At 48.6% G+C, this 13,601-nt stretch overlaps 1 protein-coding gene across 11 annotated transcripts in view; it reads right to left on the bottom strand.

Moving 5' to 3' along the window:
• RBFOX2 (RNA binding fox-1 homolog 2) overlaps positions 1–12,953 on the bottom strand; it is a 176,420-nt gene extending 163,467 nt beyond the window's left edge. For all 11 annotated transcript variants that reach the window (XR_012629263.1, XR_012629265.1, XR_012629264.1 and 8 more), the window contains exon 1: positions 12,457–12,953. Coding sequence is in view for 8 of the 11 variants with exons in the window: in XM_074871282.1 (XP_074727383.1) it covers positions 12,457–12,669 (213 nt within the window). In the remaining 3 variants the exon portion in view is untranslated. The remainder of the gene's footprint in view (positions 1–12,456) is intronic.
• Between the last annotated feature and the right edge of the window lie 648 nt (positions 12,954–13,601).

Here is a 13,601-nt window from a genome sequence, read left to right as displayed (position 1 = left end):
CAGCACCTCCATCTATTCTAGTCAACACCTTCTCCATGGGAAACACTCATCCCCAGGAGAACCTATACATTGGTCACAATCTGGCTGAAAGAGATATGCTCAGATACATTCTCAACCCCATAGACAGGTTTCAGGACAGAACATGAACCATCAAGAATTCTTAGCGGTGCTAATTTGTGATTTATCAACAGAGAAAAGCTGTTTTTCTGAATCTGTCATATCTGGCACTGACCGCACGATGCCCCTGTTGAAAGAAGACTGAAGAGATCAGGCAAGATGATGAAACGGAGCAAGTCTTTTCTGGAAGGATGCAATCAGTGGACAGAGGCACACACAAAAACACAGACCTAATTACAAGCATCATTTCAATTTCCTGGCATAGCCCCACACAGACATATATATAGACACATACCTCAGATAACTGGTCAGACTCAAACGCCAGTCTCCATCTCATTTACCACCTCCAAGTCGATCACAACAGTCCAGTTCTTGGACAAGACTAACTCACAGGTCAGAAGGGGGCACTGGAAGAAGGGATGGACAGATAGTGTGCTGGTTTTGTCTGAGATAGTGTTAATTTTCTTCATAATAGCTGGTACTGGGCAATGCTTTGGATTTGTGCTGAAAACACTGTTGATAACACAGGGATGTTCTAGTTACTGCTGAGCAGTGCTGACACAGTGAAGGCCTTTTCTGCTTCTCACCCCACCCCACTAGCGAATAGGCTGGGGGTGCACAAGAAGTTGGGACGGGACACAGCTGACCCCAGCTGACCAAAGGGCTATTCCATACTATATGACATCATGCTAAGCATATAAAACTGGGGAAAGAAGGCGGAAGGGGGGGACATTCGGAATGATGGTGTTTGTCTTCCCAAGTAACCATTACATGCAATGGAGCCCTGCTTTCCTGGAGATGGCTGAGCACCTGCCTGACAATGGGAAGTGGTGAATGAATTCCTTGTTTTGCTTTGCTTGTATGGCTTTTGCTTCCTTATTAAACTGTCTTTATCTCAATCCACGCGTTTTCTCACTTTTACTCTTCTGATTGTCTCCTCCATCCCACTGGGGGTCGGGGGGGAGTGTAGTGAGCGAGCGTCTGTCTGGTGCTTAGTTGCTGCCTGGGGTTAAGCCACGACAGATAGCAACACTACAAAAAGTTAAGTCCCACTGTAACCTTCTTTATTTGAAAATCAAAATCCCCAGTTGAGCCATTTCCTTTTTTCTTTCCCTTCTCCTCTTCTCTGAAACACAGCTCCCATTAGCACTCCAGCTGCCGGTGCTGGGCTGGATATTCAAAGAGAAGGTCCCCTCTACACATCATGCAACTGATGCTATGTGGAGTAATTGGGTTGCATTGATCACACAGCCAGCTGTTGCTAAGTAGCACTTACGCTAAATGAAGGATTTTTTGGTTTCCCATGCTCTGCCAGCAAGCAGGTGCACAAAAAGCTTGGAGGGAGCATATCCACAGGCCACAATGCCTTCAGAGATATACCTGCTCCAGTGTGGCCTTACCCACAGTCACAGTCCCTTCAGAAGTAACTTGCTCCAACATCGCCTTACCCATGGCTGCAGTCCCTCCAGGGGCGTACCTGCTCTGTCTGTGGGCTTATCCATGGCCACACGCTTTGAGGTACCACACGCTTCTCTGGCCCATGGCTGACGTTTAACCATTACACAGACAGCACTGTTCACAAATGCTGCTATCACCTCCTGCTGAATCCATCCCACCCTGGAAAACGATGGCCTTGCCTCCACTGTTTGTGACTGACCTCTCAGCCCAGCTCTCACAACATGAAGCATTTGGTATGCAAAACACCACTCTTAGGGAAATCTATCTAGCCCAGAAAGTCAGAAGTTTCCAAGAAGTGCTTAGGTATAAAGGTCATATAGAGAAAAAGCTGTTAGATGCAGGCTGGTGACATTAGCAGATGCCAGGTCTCCACTGGATTCATGTGAGTGCTCGTGAGGCCTCCAGCCTCATCTCCTCCCCTCACTTCAAGGAAACAAACATTCCTAGAACACATGCCAAGGTACAAAGAAGGCATTGCCAGGATGGTCTTTATCTCCTCTTGGGAAAAAGCAGTGGGATGGGATGTTTTTTCCTCCGCTATAGCTTCCTGCTACTTTCAGTGTCGAAGTCTGACAATCCTGGCAACACGACAGGGCATCCAGTCCAAAATCCTGGTCTTGTTCTCCAGGGCTGTCTGCATATGACAGAGCCCCAGCCATACAGCACCTATCTGGTCCCCACCTTTTCTCAGAGCTGCACTCAGCTGAGAACATAACCAAACACCCATTCAGAAGCAATAAAAAGCAGGCAGTGATGGAATGCATCAGGGACATGTCATTCAACATACAAAAGGAAGGAGATAACCAAGTCCATGATCACCCAAGTACTTTTCACCCAGGACACCGGAATCCCAAGGAGCAGAATTGTTTTGCAGCCAAAATGTGTCACAAAGCTTCCCCAGTAAAACCTGCCTGACCTTGCCACCCTCTTCTCCTCGCTAACCCCACAAGCACCCACACTGACCTGTGCCCCCAGGAGGGGTGAGAGCTGCCAGTCCCCCACACAGCCAGCATAGGGAGCAGGTCAGGAGTTGGTTCCTGCCTTTCCTGTCCACACAGCAGCTTTCTACTTGCTAACAGACTGAAACATGCTTTTAACTCCAAAGGCAAGGTAGCTACATTCTCTCCCAAAATAGCATTTCAATTGCAAAAGTCAAGGCTGTGGATTAAAAACCACCAGCTACAGCTACTCATGCAACTTCCACTCTGTTTCCTCATGTGCAAGGATGTTACAAGTTAGGCTTATGTGCTATTTTTTCCTGACTCCCTCTTCGTTGAAGCCTAGGAAGCAGTGCGTTCTGAGTGGGAAAAACAGCGGCAGAGGCCAAAAGGTATGTGGTTTTGTAGTTAAAGACAAGCTATATCCCTTCTACTTAAAAACCTAGATTTTAAACCTCATCTTCCAAGTAAAGTCTTGCTATGACAATGACCAAATTAATTCAAGATTTTCCGCTGTTTTTTAAGATGAAGACATCACTTTACATTTGCCCAACATGACACACTTAAGGATCAGCCTGTGAAAGTGCTAGGTATTTATACATACAATGGAAGTTGCAGAGAGCTGTAGATCAAGGATTTAAACATTACCAAAAGCCCACTAACTACAAAAAAATAAAAATACAAATAAAAAATAAATCAGGTTGCGAGTGTCAATGGGACTTTTGCAAAACTGGTCTTATTACCAGTACCTCAATTCCCCATTTCTACAATAAGAGATAATACACCTTTTCTACCTCTCAGGAAAACTGCAAAAATAAGGTCATTAGCATCTGTGAAGCACGCACACTACAGTGGTGAGTACCATAGAAGAGACCATTAAAAATTAATAGTTCTGTATTCAGTGCAAGGTTTAGATTATCTGCAGTAAATTCAGTTTGGGGTCACACATGAGACGAAAAGGAAGAAATGAAATATTCAATATCTCTCAGTCCAAAGCCTGACCTCACACTCATTTCAACTGATAACAAAACTCCCGCTAGATTTAATAGAGCCTCAGTGAGCATCATCCATTTGATGCACTTATGGAGATGAAGTAATCTCTAAAAACATAAAATGTACAACCACATAATTAAGACCTCACATACTGCCTTCTTGTCACATCCTCTTACTGGGCACTTGCCAGATACAAGCTTTGGCCCCTACCACGCAGGATGCACCATGCATTAAATCTCCCCCAGTTGCAGCCCACTGCAGCACTGGTTTTCGCTCTAGCACGTTCTCTGTCCTCTCACCCCTTTGCATTGAGGAGACAGCACCCAGCAGCTTCAAACCACTCAGGACAAACATCAACTCCCACAGCACCACTGTGGTAACACACCTCTTCCTAGAACTGGAGCATTGAGGGTACTCTGTGTTTTCACACTTCAACTTCCATTCCTGGACAAAACAAATAACAGGATGGGCACAAGCTTCAGAAGTCAACTGATTGCTCCCACAAGCTGCCCAAGAGACATTCAGATCTCAGCAAACCAGCAGAAGTGATGCGTACACTTTACTGCCTCAGTTTCCTCCATGATCCGGATCATTCCTAAGGCGAAGATCACACAAACTCCTGCTTCTCGCTCTTGTACATTCCATCAGCCCAGGACATCTGCCCATACATGCTGCCAGCTTCCCCCTTCTTCAGCATGCCCCACAGTTCAATCTGCTGCGGCAACACCACAGCCTAAGTTTCCTTCCCTGAACAAACATTTTGGATCTCCCCAGGTTGTGTGGTTGGTCCCACTCATGGGAGTAGAAGCAGCATCACTTAAAGAGACTGGTCTTTAATCCCAGAAACCACCCCAGGTCACTCCACAACTGAGCTTTGAGAAGAACTGGTGCCTACAGGCAAGGAGAAGCACCTACAAAGCATACTTCATCCTAGTCCACCTTCTCTCCAAGGCTACACAGGGCTTTTAACATGAAACAAGGATAGAAAAGAGGCCTCTGATGGACCTTCTCTCCAGGACAGGAGAGTACAAAGGGTAATGGAGAAGCCTTTTAATGCACACACTTCCCCTCATTTCTTGTTCCCACTAAAAGGAAGCAAAACCACGGAACAGAATAAAACCAAAAAGCTGTGCAGAGATGGCTCAGACACACCATCTCACAGCGGCTGCTCCGAGTCATGCCTGGCTATGCTGCTTGCAGAACTGGGGCCCCAGGGAGAAGGCACCCACCCCTGCAGCAGGGCAGAGCCCAGCATTTCCACCCAACTTGCCCGCCCGAGGGGGGCAGGCAGGCTGGAGGAAAGGCAACCTTCCCACCCCTCTCCGGGTAAGGGAACAGCAACCACAAGCAGCAAATTATAAGCCTAGGATTCCAGCTACAGCCTCTCCTCAGCCCACGTAGCACTAAATCAAGGCATTTAAGTGATGCCTTGGTAGGACTTTCTTGCCTGGCATCACCCCCAATGATGACAACCATCCCAAGTGTCTGCAAGAATCTCCTACAGAAATAGCAGGAGAAAAGCTGTGCAGAAAGCCTCAGCTAAAAGAGTACACTCCAGTTCCTTGAATAAACCTGAGCTGGATCCAGATCCCAGGGCCTCAAAGGCCTCTGGGGAGAATATTTTGATATTTGCAACACACGTAAGGTTGCTTCTTTAGCCTATTAAGGGAAATTTAGCAATATACAGCCAGAGGGTAAGAAGTGCTGAAGTGTTGGGTTTTTTTTTTTCCCCTCCCCTTAAATGGTGCAGGTTCTTCCCCAACTCTATGCTAATACTTGCTTTATTGCTGAGGCAATTATGAGCAGATAAAATCCAAGAAAGTCATACAGAAAAAGCAACAATTGCTTCTAGCCCATGCTCTTTGAAGCAAGCATCCAATCTTCCTGCACAACAAACTCTCCTAGACAAAGGCAAACAGAGGCAACAGCCCCGGGAACGCACAGACACTTCAAAAACATGCCAGACCAAATCCCACTGTCCTACCCAAGACAGGAAAGTAAAAGATCTCATGACCTCTTTTCTAATCAGTATGAATCACAAGTACACTCTGCCCACACTTCAGAGGTTAGGAGGTAGGAATGGTATAGCTGATTGAACACCAATGTCGCACCAAAGGAGCTGGCAGAAACTGCCAAAGTTTCTTGCTCTGCCTAAACAGATATTGGATCCAGCTCAAGTTCAGCTGTTGCCCCTCATTAAACAAGGGGGCTTTTGTATACAACCTTTCCTACTTTGCGGCTGCTTAAATACGTCACATCATTGCTAAGGAGTTGGTGTCCCATCTCCTTCAGTCCAGCAAGAGAGCTGCTAGGGGTGGTTTTGATCAATGCTGTACGTACACATGACAAGCCAAATGAGAGAGAGACTGGACTAGTTCACAAGCCTCTTCCCAAACACCCTGGAAATCCTCCAGAACTGAGAAGGCAGGTTAGAAACTTCAACCTATGACGGGCCCTTCTCAGCGAAGCCCAGCAGACAGCAAAGCTTTCCTGCAGGAGAGGTACCCTGGCACGGCACAGTGGGGCAGCCTGGCAGAGCCCTGACAAGGAGCGCTGTGGGTCAGGATGGTGGCATGGTCCAAGCCTGGTGAGGACTGTTTCGTACAGCTCCTGCCATCGTTGGGCTTGGCTCCTACAAACATCTCAAGTGCAACCTGGAAAAAAGGAGGTGTGCTCAGGAAAGTGAAACAGAGGGAGGGGGAAGCACGCTGGGGAAAATACATACAGGTATTTCAAACTAGCATTGTCCTGAATTTAGAAAAGATTTCTGGCAAAATTAAATTTACTGGAGGGCAAAGGGAGTTAAGGCCCAAAACGCAGTCAAGCAGCTCTAATCTCTGAACATCGGGATTATCTCATGACAGCTACACTCCAGCATCCACTCAATACCACTGTAAAATGTAGATCAACAGAATGCTTCAATGAACTGGAACTCGTTACCTCTAATTGCTTCTCTCACTTTGCTTCTGGATGTTCCTCTGATCCCCCAGCCACCACATTTCAAAAGCACACACACACACAGAAGGCCAAGTAATATCCGAGATGGGTAAATTAAATAGGAGGTTTCCGGCCAATCAAAAAATTTGCCCTCTTCTTTCGCTTCATATGAAAACTAAGGCTTGCCCCATACCACGAGACAAGTCAGCAGCATAGAGTGCTAGGTTTTAAAACCTCTTCAACTGATGTGACCCCTAACATTTTCCAAAGGGGTAGAGGTTCCTGTGCAGCAAACCAAAGGCTACTAGTGACAGGCTTTATTTTTCCAAGCTAACAGGGGTATGTCCTTCAGCAGCAGTCTCCAGAGAGCTGCAGACCACACACAGAATCCAGTTCAGGTCTGCCTCAGCTTCAGTTTGGCTTCCCTAACACTAGTGCAAACGAGGCAGTTAATTTTTTTTAATCTTATTTCATTTTACTGCTACTGCCTCTTTTGCATCTTCTGCTTTCTGGTATTTCTGCTGCCACGAGCCTCACTGCAGCAGAGCTGCTGAAAGCTCTCCCTGCAGCCAGGATAAAGCACCAAGCTAGCACAGCAGCCTTCAGTGACCAGCACTTCAAGACAAGTCTTGAAAACAGAGGTGTGAATCCCCGATGCTGAAGGGCAAGGCGGGAGCCCTGCTTGCTAGGTCATTGTGAGGAAAAGCCAACAGAGACTATTTTACAGGACATGCCTGGGATAGAGGCATGCTGCTCTGAACTCAGCTAGGTGGGCAACCTTTTCAAAATGCAAGGGAGAGCCCAGGCTTTCTGCAAAACTCCAGCACGCTCATGTTTCTAAACTGGCATTCTGAAAAGGAAAAATAAAAAGCATATATCTACAGCTGGTACACATACACAGAAGGAAACCATCTCCAGTAGAGCCAGACCTCTGTTTGGCTTCCAACCTCACAACCGCGGCCATCACCTTTAAACACAAACCTCTGAAATCCAAAGAGAAATACTGACAGAGCCTGGAGGGGTACTAAAGCATCCAGAATACTTTACTTGGGCTTTCCATTTTCCTGAACATGGCAAAAAAAGAGCCAACATTAAAGTGCTCTCAACATCTCTAAAATTCCAACTTTCAGTCTGTTTGCCAAAAGTTTTCTTTGAACTGGATATTATCTACGTCTTCCCAGACTGTGTCAGGTCTAACTCATAACACTCAAATATTTAAAAAAAAAAAAAAAGACAAAAGCAAACAGAGAAATAACAACAAATTTAAAGGCAATTAGTTATGTCTCATCACATCAGCAATAGTTATCCAAACAGCATCCCAGAAAACCTCATCCTGGATCCAAGGCAGGGGTCAACTTCTAAAAATTGGAACTTCATTTCTTTTCTAGAATATCTTGTATCCCCTGTATTGCTCTGCATCTCTTTATTAAGATGGCCATGCCATGAATAATAAGAGGGAGGAAAAAGCCAACCTGATTACAGAGCTTTTCCATGATTTACTGGAACTAGATGTTCTCATCTGTAATATTTAAAAATATGGATTTCCATAGGGTCCCCCACAGCACAAAAGCAGTTATTCACTGGCCCCTTCTCAATTAGTCCCACTCAGCCCTCTTACTTGTAAAACCCAAACCTGTCTTTGTATATTATCAGCAGACTGATTTCTTGTCCTCCTCTGGAGCACCACAAACAGGCCATAGTTTGAACGAGGACACTGGTTGTCATGAAGCACCTGCAATGTCCCCATTCTCCCCTTTCTGTGTCACACTGCCATTCAAGTCATCATGCTGGAAGGAGTCAAGCTGGTAGAGGGTGTTACAGACCATCTTCTGGCTTGCAGTAGGAAGAGAAACCACGGACTTTCTTGCGGAGCGAAGACTTATCGTCTATTATGTCATTATTTAGTCACAAGGGACTGATCTCAACACTGCTAGTCATCTTTATGAACCCTAGGCAGACATGCCTGAATGACAACACAAAGTCACCACTCATTGCTGCCACTAAAAATTTACGTGGACTGAATAAGGCATACAGCACAGCTGCACTGTCTTCCCTGACCAGTCAGCCATGCTCATGGTTGCAGAAGAGTAATTCCCCCAAATACTCAGGGATACTGAGAACACAAGTCATTCGTGAAAGAAGAACAAGGATCAGGTCTGTTCACACCCTGCATCTAATTCCAACCACAATTACCCCTAGGTATAATTTTAATTCACTAACCAGCCTAGACCCCATAAAAAAGTTAAATCAAAATTCAGCTTGGGGACCAAATGAGGAGTTAACTCATTCAACCCCATTCAAAGCAACTGGAAGGTATTTTAATAACTTTCTTCAGCAGTGTAAGCTGGCTGATACACCTCTAGCACCTCGATGGGGAAGACAAACACAGCACCCTGGAATTACACCCTTGTCTGCAGCTCCAAAGAGAAAGAAGGGACACCTCCTAGCTAGCCACAACATTTCTCGTCTTTCATTATGCGAGGAACAGAGAAGAGAGATTATTGCAATGGTACTTTCTCTTCCATCTGTGCAGCAGTCAACCTCTTCTGACAAGCAGCAAATACAGCTGCATCAACAACTGCATTTCAGTGGAGTTTCACAAGTGACTTAAGCCAATATAACTTTTTTTTTCCCTCCCCTCTGTTAGGGACTATTTTTACCCAGATCAGCAAGCTGATCCAAAAGATTCAACTCATCCAAGCCAACAGAGAGCAAGCTAATTCCTAGCTAGTATTTATACAGTTAAAAAGCAGCAGTACCTTTGGGTCCCTTCACTTCCAAAGCTTACAAACATATCCAAATACTTCCTGGAGACATTCCTGGCTGGTAGCATTTGATTTGTGCCACTTACAGACCAGAGGGAGCTAAAAAGCAGCAGTTTGTGCTATACCTTTTCCTCCCACACCACGATTAACTGTAATATGTCCCAGAAGCAGATAGCAGCCATGATCCGATTTGTCCCAATCCCAACTCAAGCAGCTTTACACCACCCTCCTAACAAGATCAGCATTGGCCAAACACCATTTATCCGGCCTGATCAAAGATGGATTAGATAATGAAACCCTAACTGCATAAGCTGTCTGAGCACGCTGGCCTGAGATAGCAGAAAACAAAGAGCCCACTAAATTTAAGGGCTATTTTAAGCTTTAAGGCACACTTTGTTCCACATTCTTAACAACTAGCTACTATCTTATCTTCCTATATGCTAGTTTTTATATTTGATGTTAACAGACCCAAAAAAAAGCTATTAGCTTTATAGTTGCATTAGTAATTTCTGTAGCTAAATGATTTATTCCAGCATTACAAGCCATATTAGTATCTTGAACCATCGGTAGGTAGGGGTTGTGCAAAGAAGCAGCCGTAGCAAGCACGGCACCCCAGGATTCCTCACTACCAGCCCAGAGACACAAGGTCACCAAGTTTACACAGCAACAGCCTGTGGCTCTGGAACAGGAAGTAGAAAATTGACAGGATCTGCAGGAAAAACAAGGTACAACAGTTGCTGGTATTATTTCCAACGTCCAGAAAGCCTCTAGTACATATCAGAGGAGGGGAAAAAAGAAAAAAAAAAAAAGCTCTTTATTCCTCTTGTAAGCATTACATACAGTTAAACATAGAGAATTTACTAAAGAGAACCCGTTATTCTAAAATGAGGTACTTCAAAAGCATACGCTATCTGAACAGAAATTCTCATGAAAGGCAATCTTGTGTTTTGACTTTTAGGTAAAAAGATACTGAATTTCCCAAACATTAAAGACTGCATTTTTTCTGGCTCTGATATTATTTGTAAGTTTGGCTTCAAATTCGGTGTTTCTAGCTTACAACCATGACAAGATTCTCCAAATAAATAGTCATAGAATGGTTTGGGTTGAAAGGGCCCTTAAAGATCCTCTAGTTTCAATCCCCCCCCATAGGCAGGGACACCTTCCACTAAATCAGGTTGTTCAAACCTCCATCCAACTTGGACCTGAACACTTCCAGGGAGGGGGCATCCACAACCTCTCTGGGCAACCTGTTTCAGTGTCTCACCACTCTCACAGTGGAAAAAATAAGCCACACTCCTTAGCAGTAAAAAAAGTCAAGTGAAACTTCTGGACATAATAGTGTGTGTGTGCATATATACATATGTTTGTTTTCATCTTTTGTACTGGAAAGATTGGAAGATCTTTTCCATATATAGACATATGGAAAGGTTAAAGTTACACTAAGAATACCAAGTAACTACAACATGGGGGTCCCAGTCTGAAGAATAGTTATAGACTATAAACACACTTAACTTTAAAATTGGACTCTACTAGTTGTACTTGTCCACCTAATTTCTACACTGTGTGCCAGCATTTGATATGGAAACAAAACCCAACTTTCTGCTAAGATCCACTATTAATCGCTACACCAGTATTACACATTGCTGTGCACGCTCACTGTCGTACCCCCATGGTTGAATGCTTCAATCTCACTATCTTGTACTAATCATTGAACAGATAACAAAACACTTTCTTCAATGTAAATATAGAGGGAAGCTTTTTATGTATACAGAAATTGTACTTGTTTGCAATAAAAAAATAAAATTTTAAGACTGTTTTCTTCAAGTCCCTTCCTGGGCAATTTTCAGTTGATTTGCCATTGGTTAACATCAACACCAACCGGTTTAACCACTAACTGCAGGTAAACTGTTGCCTCTCCTGTAGCTACACAGGACTTGTGCGTCGGTTCAACTTCGAAGAGCTGGAAGAATTTCATGTCACCATGTTCACACACTCATTCATAACTCCTAGCAAGACACAACATATAAGCACTCCTTCAATGCTGAGCATCTTTCTCCTTGCAATTATACACATTGTCTGAGTCATACTTGACACCTACATGTGGGAGAAGATACTACTTCAAGGAATAAAAAGAGCATGGCACGGTTTTCACTGGCCCTTGCAGGAGCACAAGTAGCAGCACTTGGGTGTGAAGCTCTAGCCTACACCATCACGCTGGGGAAAAAGTGATGTTGTGAGGTGGAGAGACCACCAGGAAAAGCTGAACATCAAACAGAACCACAAACAAAACCCTCCTGCTGAAAGCAGTTTTTTTAAAAAAAAAAAAAAAATCTTGCGCATACAAACTGAGGACAGCCTGGGAAATAAAAAAGGAAGATCGTTGTCCAGCATTTGGCATCTAGAGGAGGAGCACGTTGGAGAGGACAGGATGCTCCCCTTGGAAACTATCAGCAGTGCTTACCAAGCCAAGAAAAGGTGAGAAGAGAAACAAGTTCAGAAATCACACTGCTTCCAACGAGCTCTGATAGACCCATCACAAGAAACAGAAGGAAAAAAAAGGCCAGCGCAATTGCCATAAAAAAAACCAACCCTGTACAACACCCAGACAAAGGAAAGCAGAAATACCTGGGCAGCATCACCCCACAAACACAAAAGTGAATGCACCTGGAAAGACCAGTGTTTTGGGGACGATCAAAACGTGCTGGCAGAAGACGACAGGAGTGTAAGCCCTGTTGGCAGCCCCTGTGCCAAGCCGGAGGATGCCCACCCGACGCCCGACGACCCCTTTTACCCCCTTCCCAGGCAGCACCTGGGATCTCTCCCGACGGGTGACGAGACCCAAAGGCAGCGCGGGCAAACCGCCACCGGCCCCCGAAGCCCTGCTGGTGCCCCCTGCCCAGCCCCGCCGCCCGCGGCCTCCCAAGGGTCCCCGGCTGGCGGCGGGCGGCCAACGGCGGTGCCCGGAGCGCCGGACCCAGCGGCGGCTCCCCGAAGGCCGCGGCCCCACGTGCTGGGCTGCGCCCCGGGAGCCGCCCGCCTCGGCCCAGGGAGCCCCGCGCAGGAGACCTGTTCCCCCGCACGCCCCCTCCCGCGCTGCTCCCGGCGGGGAGAGGGCCGCTCGCCCCTAAGCAACGCGCTGAATCCCACAAACCGAAATCAAACGCGGCGCGGCCCCGTCGACCCCCTCCCGCCGAGCCCCGGTGCGGGAGAGCCGGCGAAGGCCCGGCCGGCCCGGCCCTGCCCGCTACCTGCATGCCGCCGCCGTCGGCCTCCGCCTCCGTCCGCAGCCGCTTGCTGTGGCCGCCCTCGGCGCCGTCCCCGCCGGGCATGGGCTGCTCCAGCTCTGACTCCCGCTTCACGCCGCGGGCGGCCCCCCCGCCGCCGCCGCCGCCGCCGCCGCCGCCGGCCAGGAGCTGCGGCTGTGGCTGCTGCTGCTGCGGGGGCTGACCGCCCTCCGCCATCCGCGCCGCCGGAGCCCCGGCCGCCCCCCGCCGCGATCGTCCCGCTCTGTCACCGCGACGCCCGGCGCTGCCGGAGGAGGAGGAGGAGGAGGAAGATGAGAAGGAGGAGGGCGGGCGGGCGGCGAGCTCCGCGCCGCGGTCAGAGCAGCGGGCGCGGCACGCTCCGACCCACCGGAGCGCCTCGGCCAGGGGCTCGGCGGCAGCCTGGGAGGGGCCGAAGCCCCTCGTCAATCTCCGGAAGCGCCGGCCAGGCCGCCAGAGCCGCGCGACCCCCGCTCGGCAACCTTCGGCGGCGGGCGGGGCGCGGGGCGGGGCGGGGCGCGGGGCGGGGCGGGGCGGCGCGGGGCGGGGCCGCCGTGGGGCACAGGCCGCCCGCTGCCGAGCCGCGCGGGGCGGCGGGAAATGGCCGCCCGCCGGTACGGCTCTGCTGCTGTAGCCGCAGGTCGCTTAAGGCAGTGCCCGCCCATCCCCGCTCCGCACCCGGGCTGCCGCGGCCTGGGCTGAGCCGGGAGCGCACCTCTGCGAGCGGCGGGGGCGGGGCAGGTGGCCGCAGGGTTAAGGCGCGAAGGCGGCCTAGTCTCTGCCTGCTCCTGGCGACGGCTGTTTGCAGCGGGGCTGGGCCAAAGGCGTTGTGGCATGGGCCGGTGTGGCTTTTCGATGGCCCGCAGCAGGTACAAGACCCGGCTCGGCCGGGCTGGAGCAGTCAGGCTGTCGCAGGGGTGCAGAGCGCCCATCCCTCGGGCGGAGCCGTGTCCCCCCAGCCACGGCGCAGCCTTGTTCCGTCCCCGCTCGCTCGTGCAGGGCGGCCTTTTGGGGGGAGGTTTCCGTGGCTCTGCCTGAAGGAGCAGTACTGGTCTGAGGTGAATCTGGGGTGAGGGGCACAGCCTTGATCCCCTGCCTCAGGAGCATCCAGCTTCTGGGGACGTGCTGCC

The sequence above is a fragment of the Strix uralensis genome, chromosome 5, assembly GCF_047716275.1.
Source record: "Strix uralensis isolate ZFMK-TIS-50842 chromosome 5, bStrUra1, whole genome shotgun sequence".
NCBI classification, from domain to species: domain Eukaryota; kingdom Metazoa; phylum Chordata; class Aves; order Strigiformes; family Strigidae; genus Strix; species Strix uralensis.
This window is presented reverse-complemented; position numbering and strand designations above follow the sequence as displayed.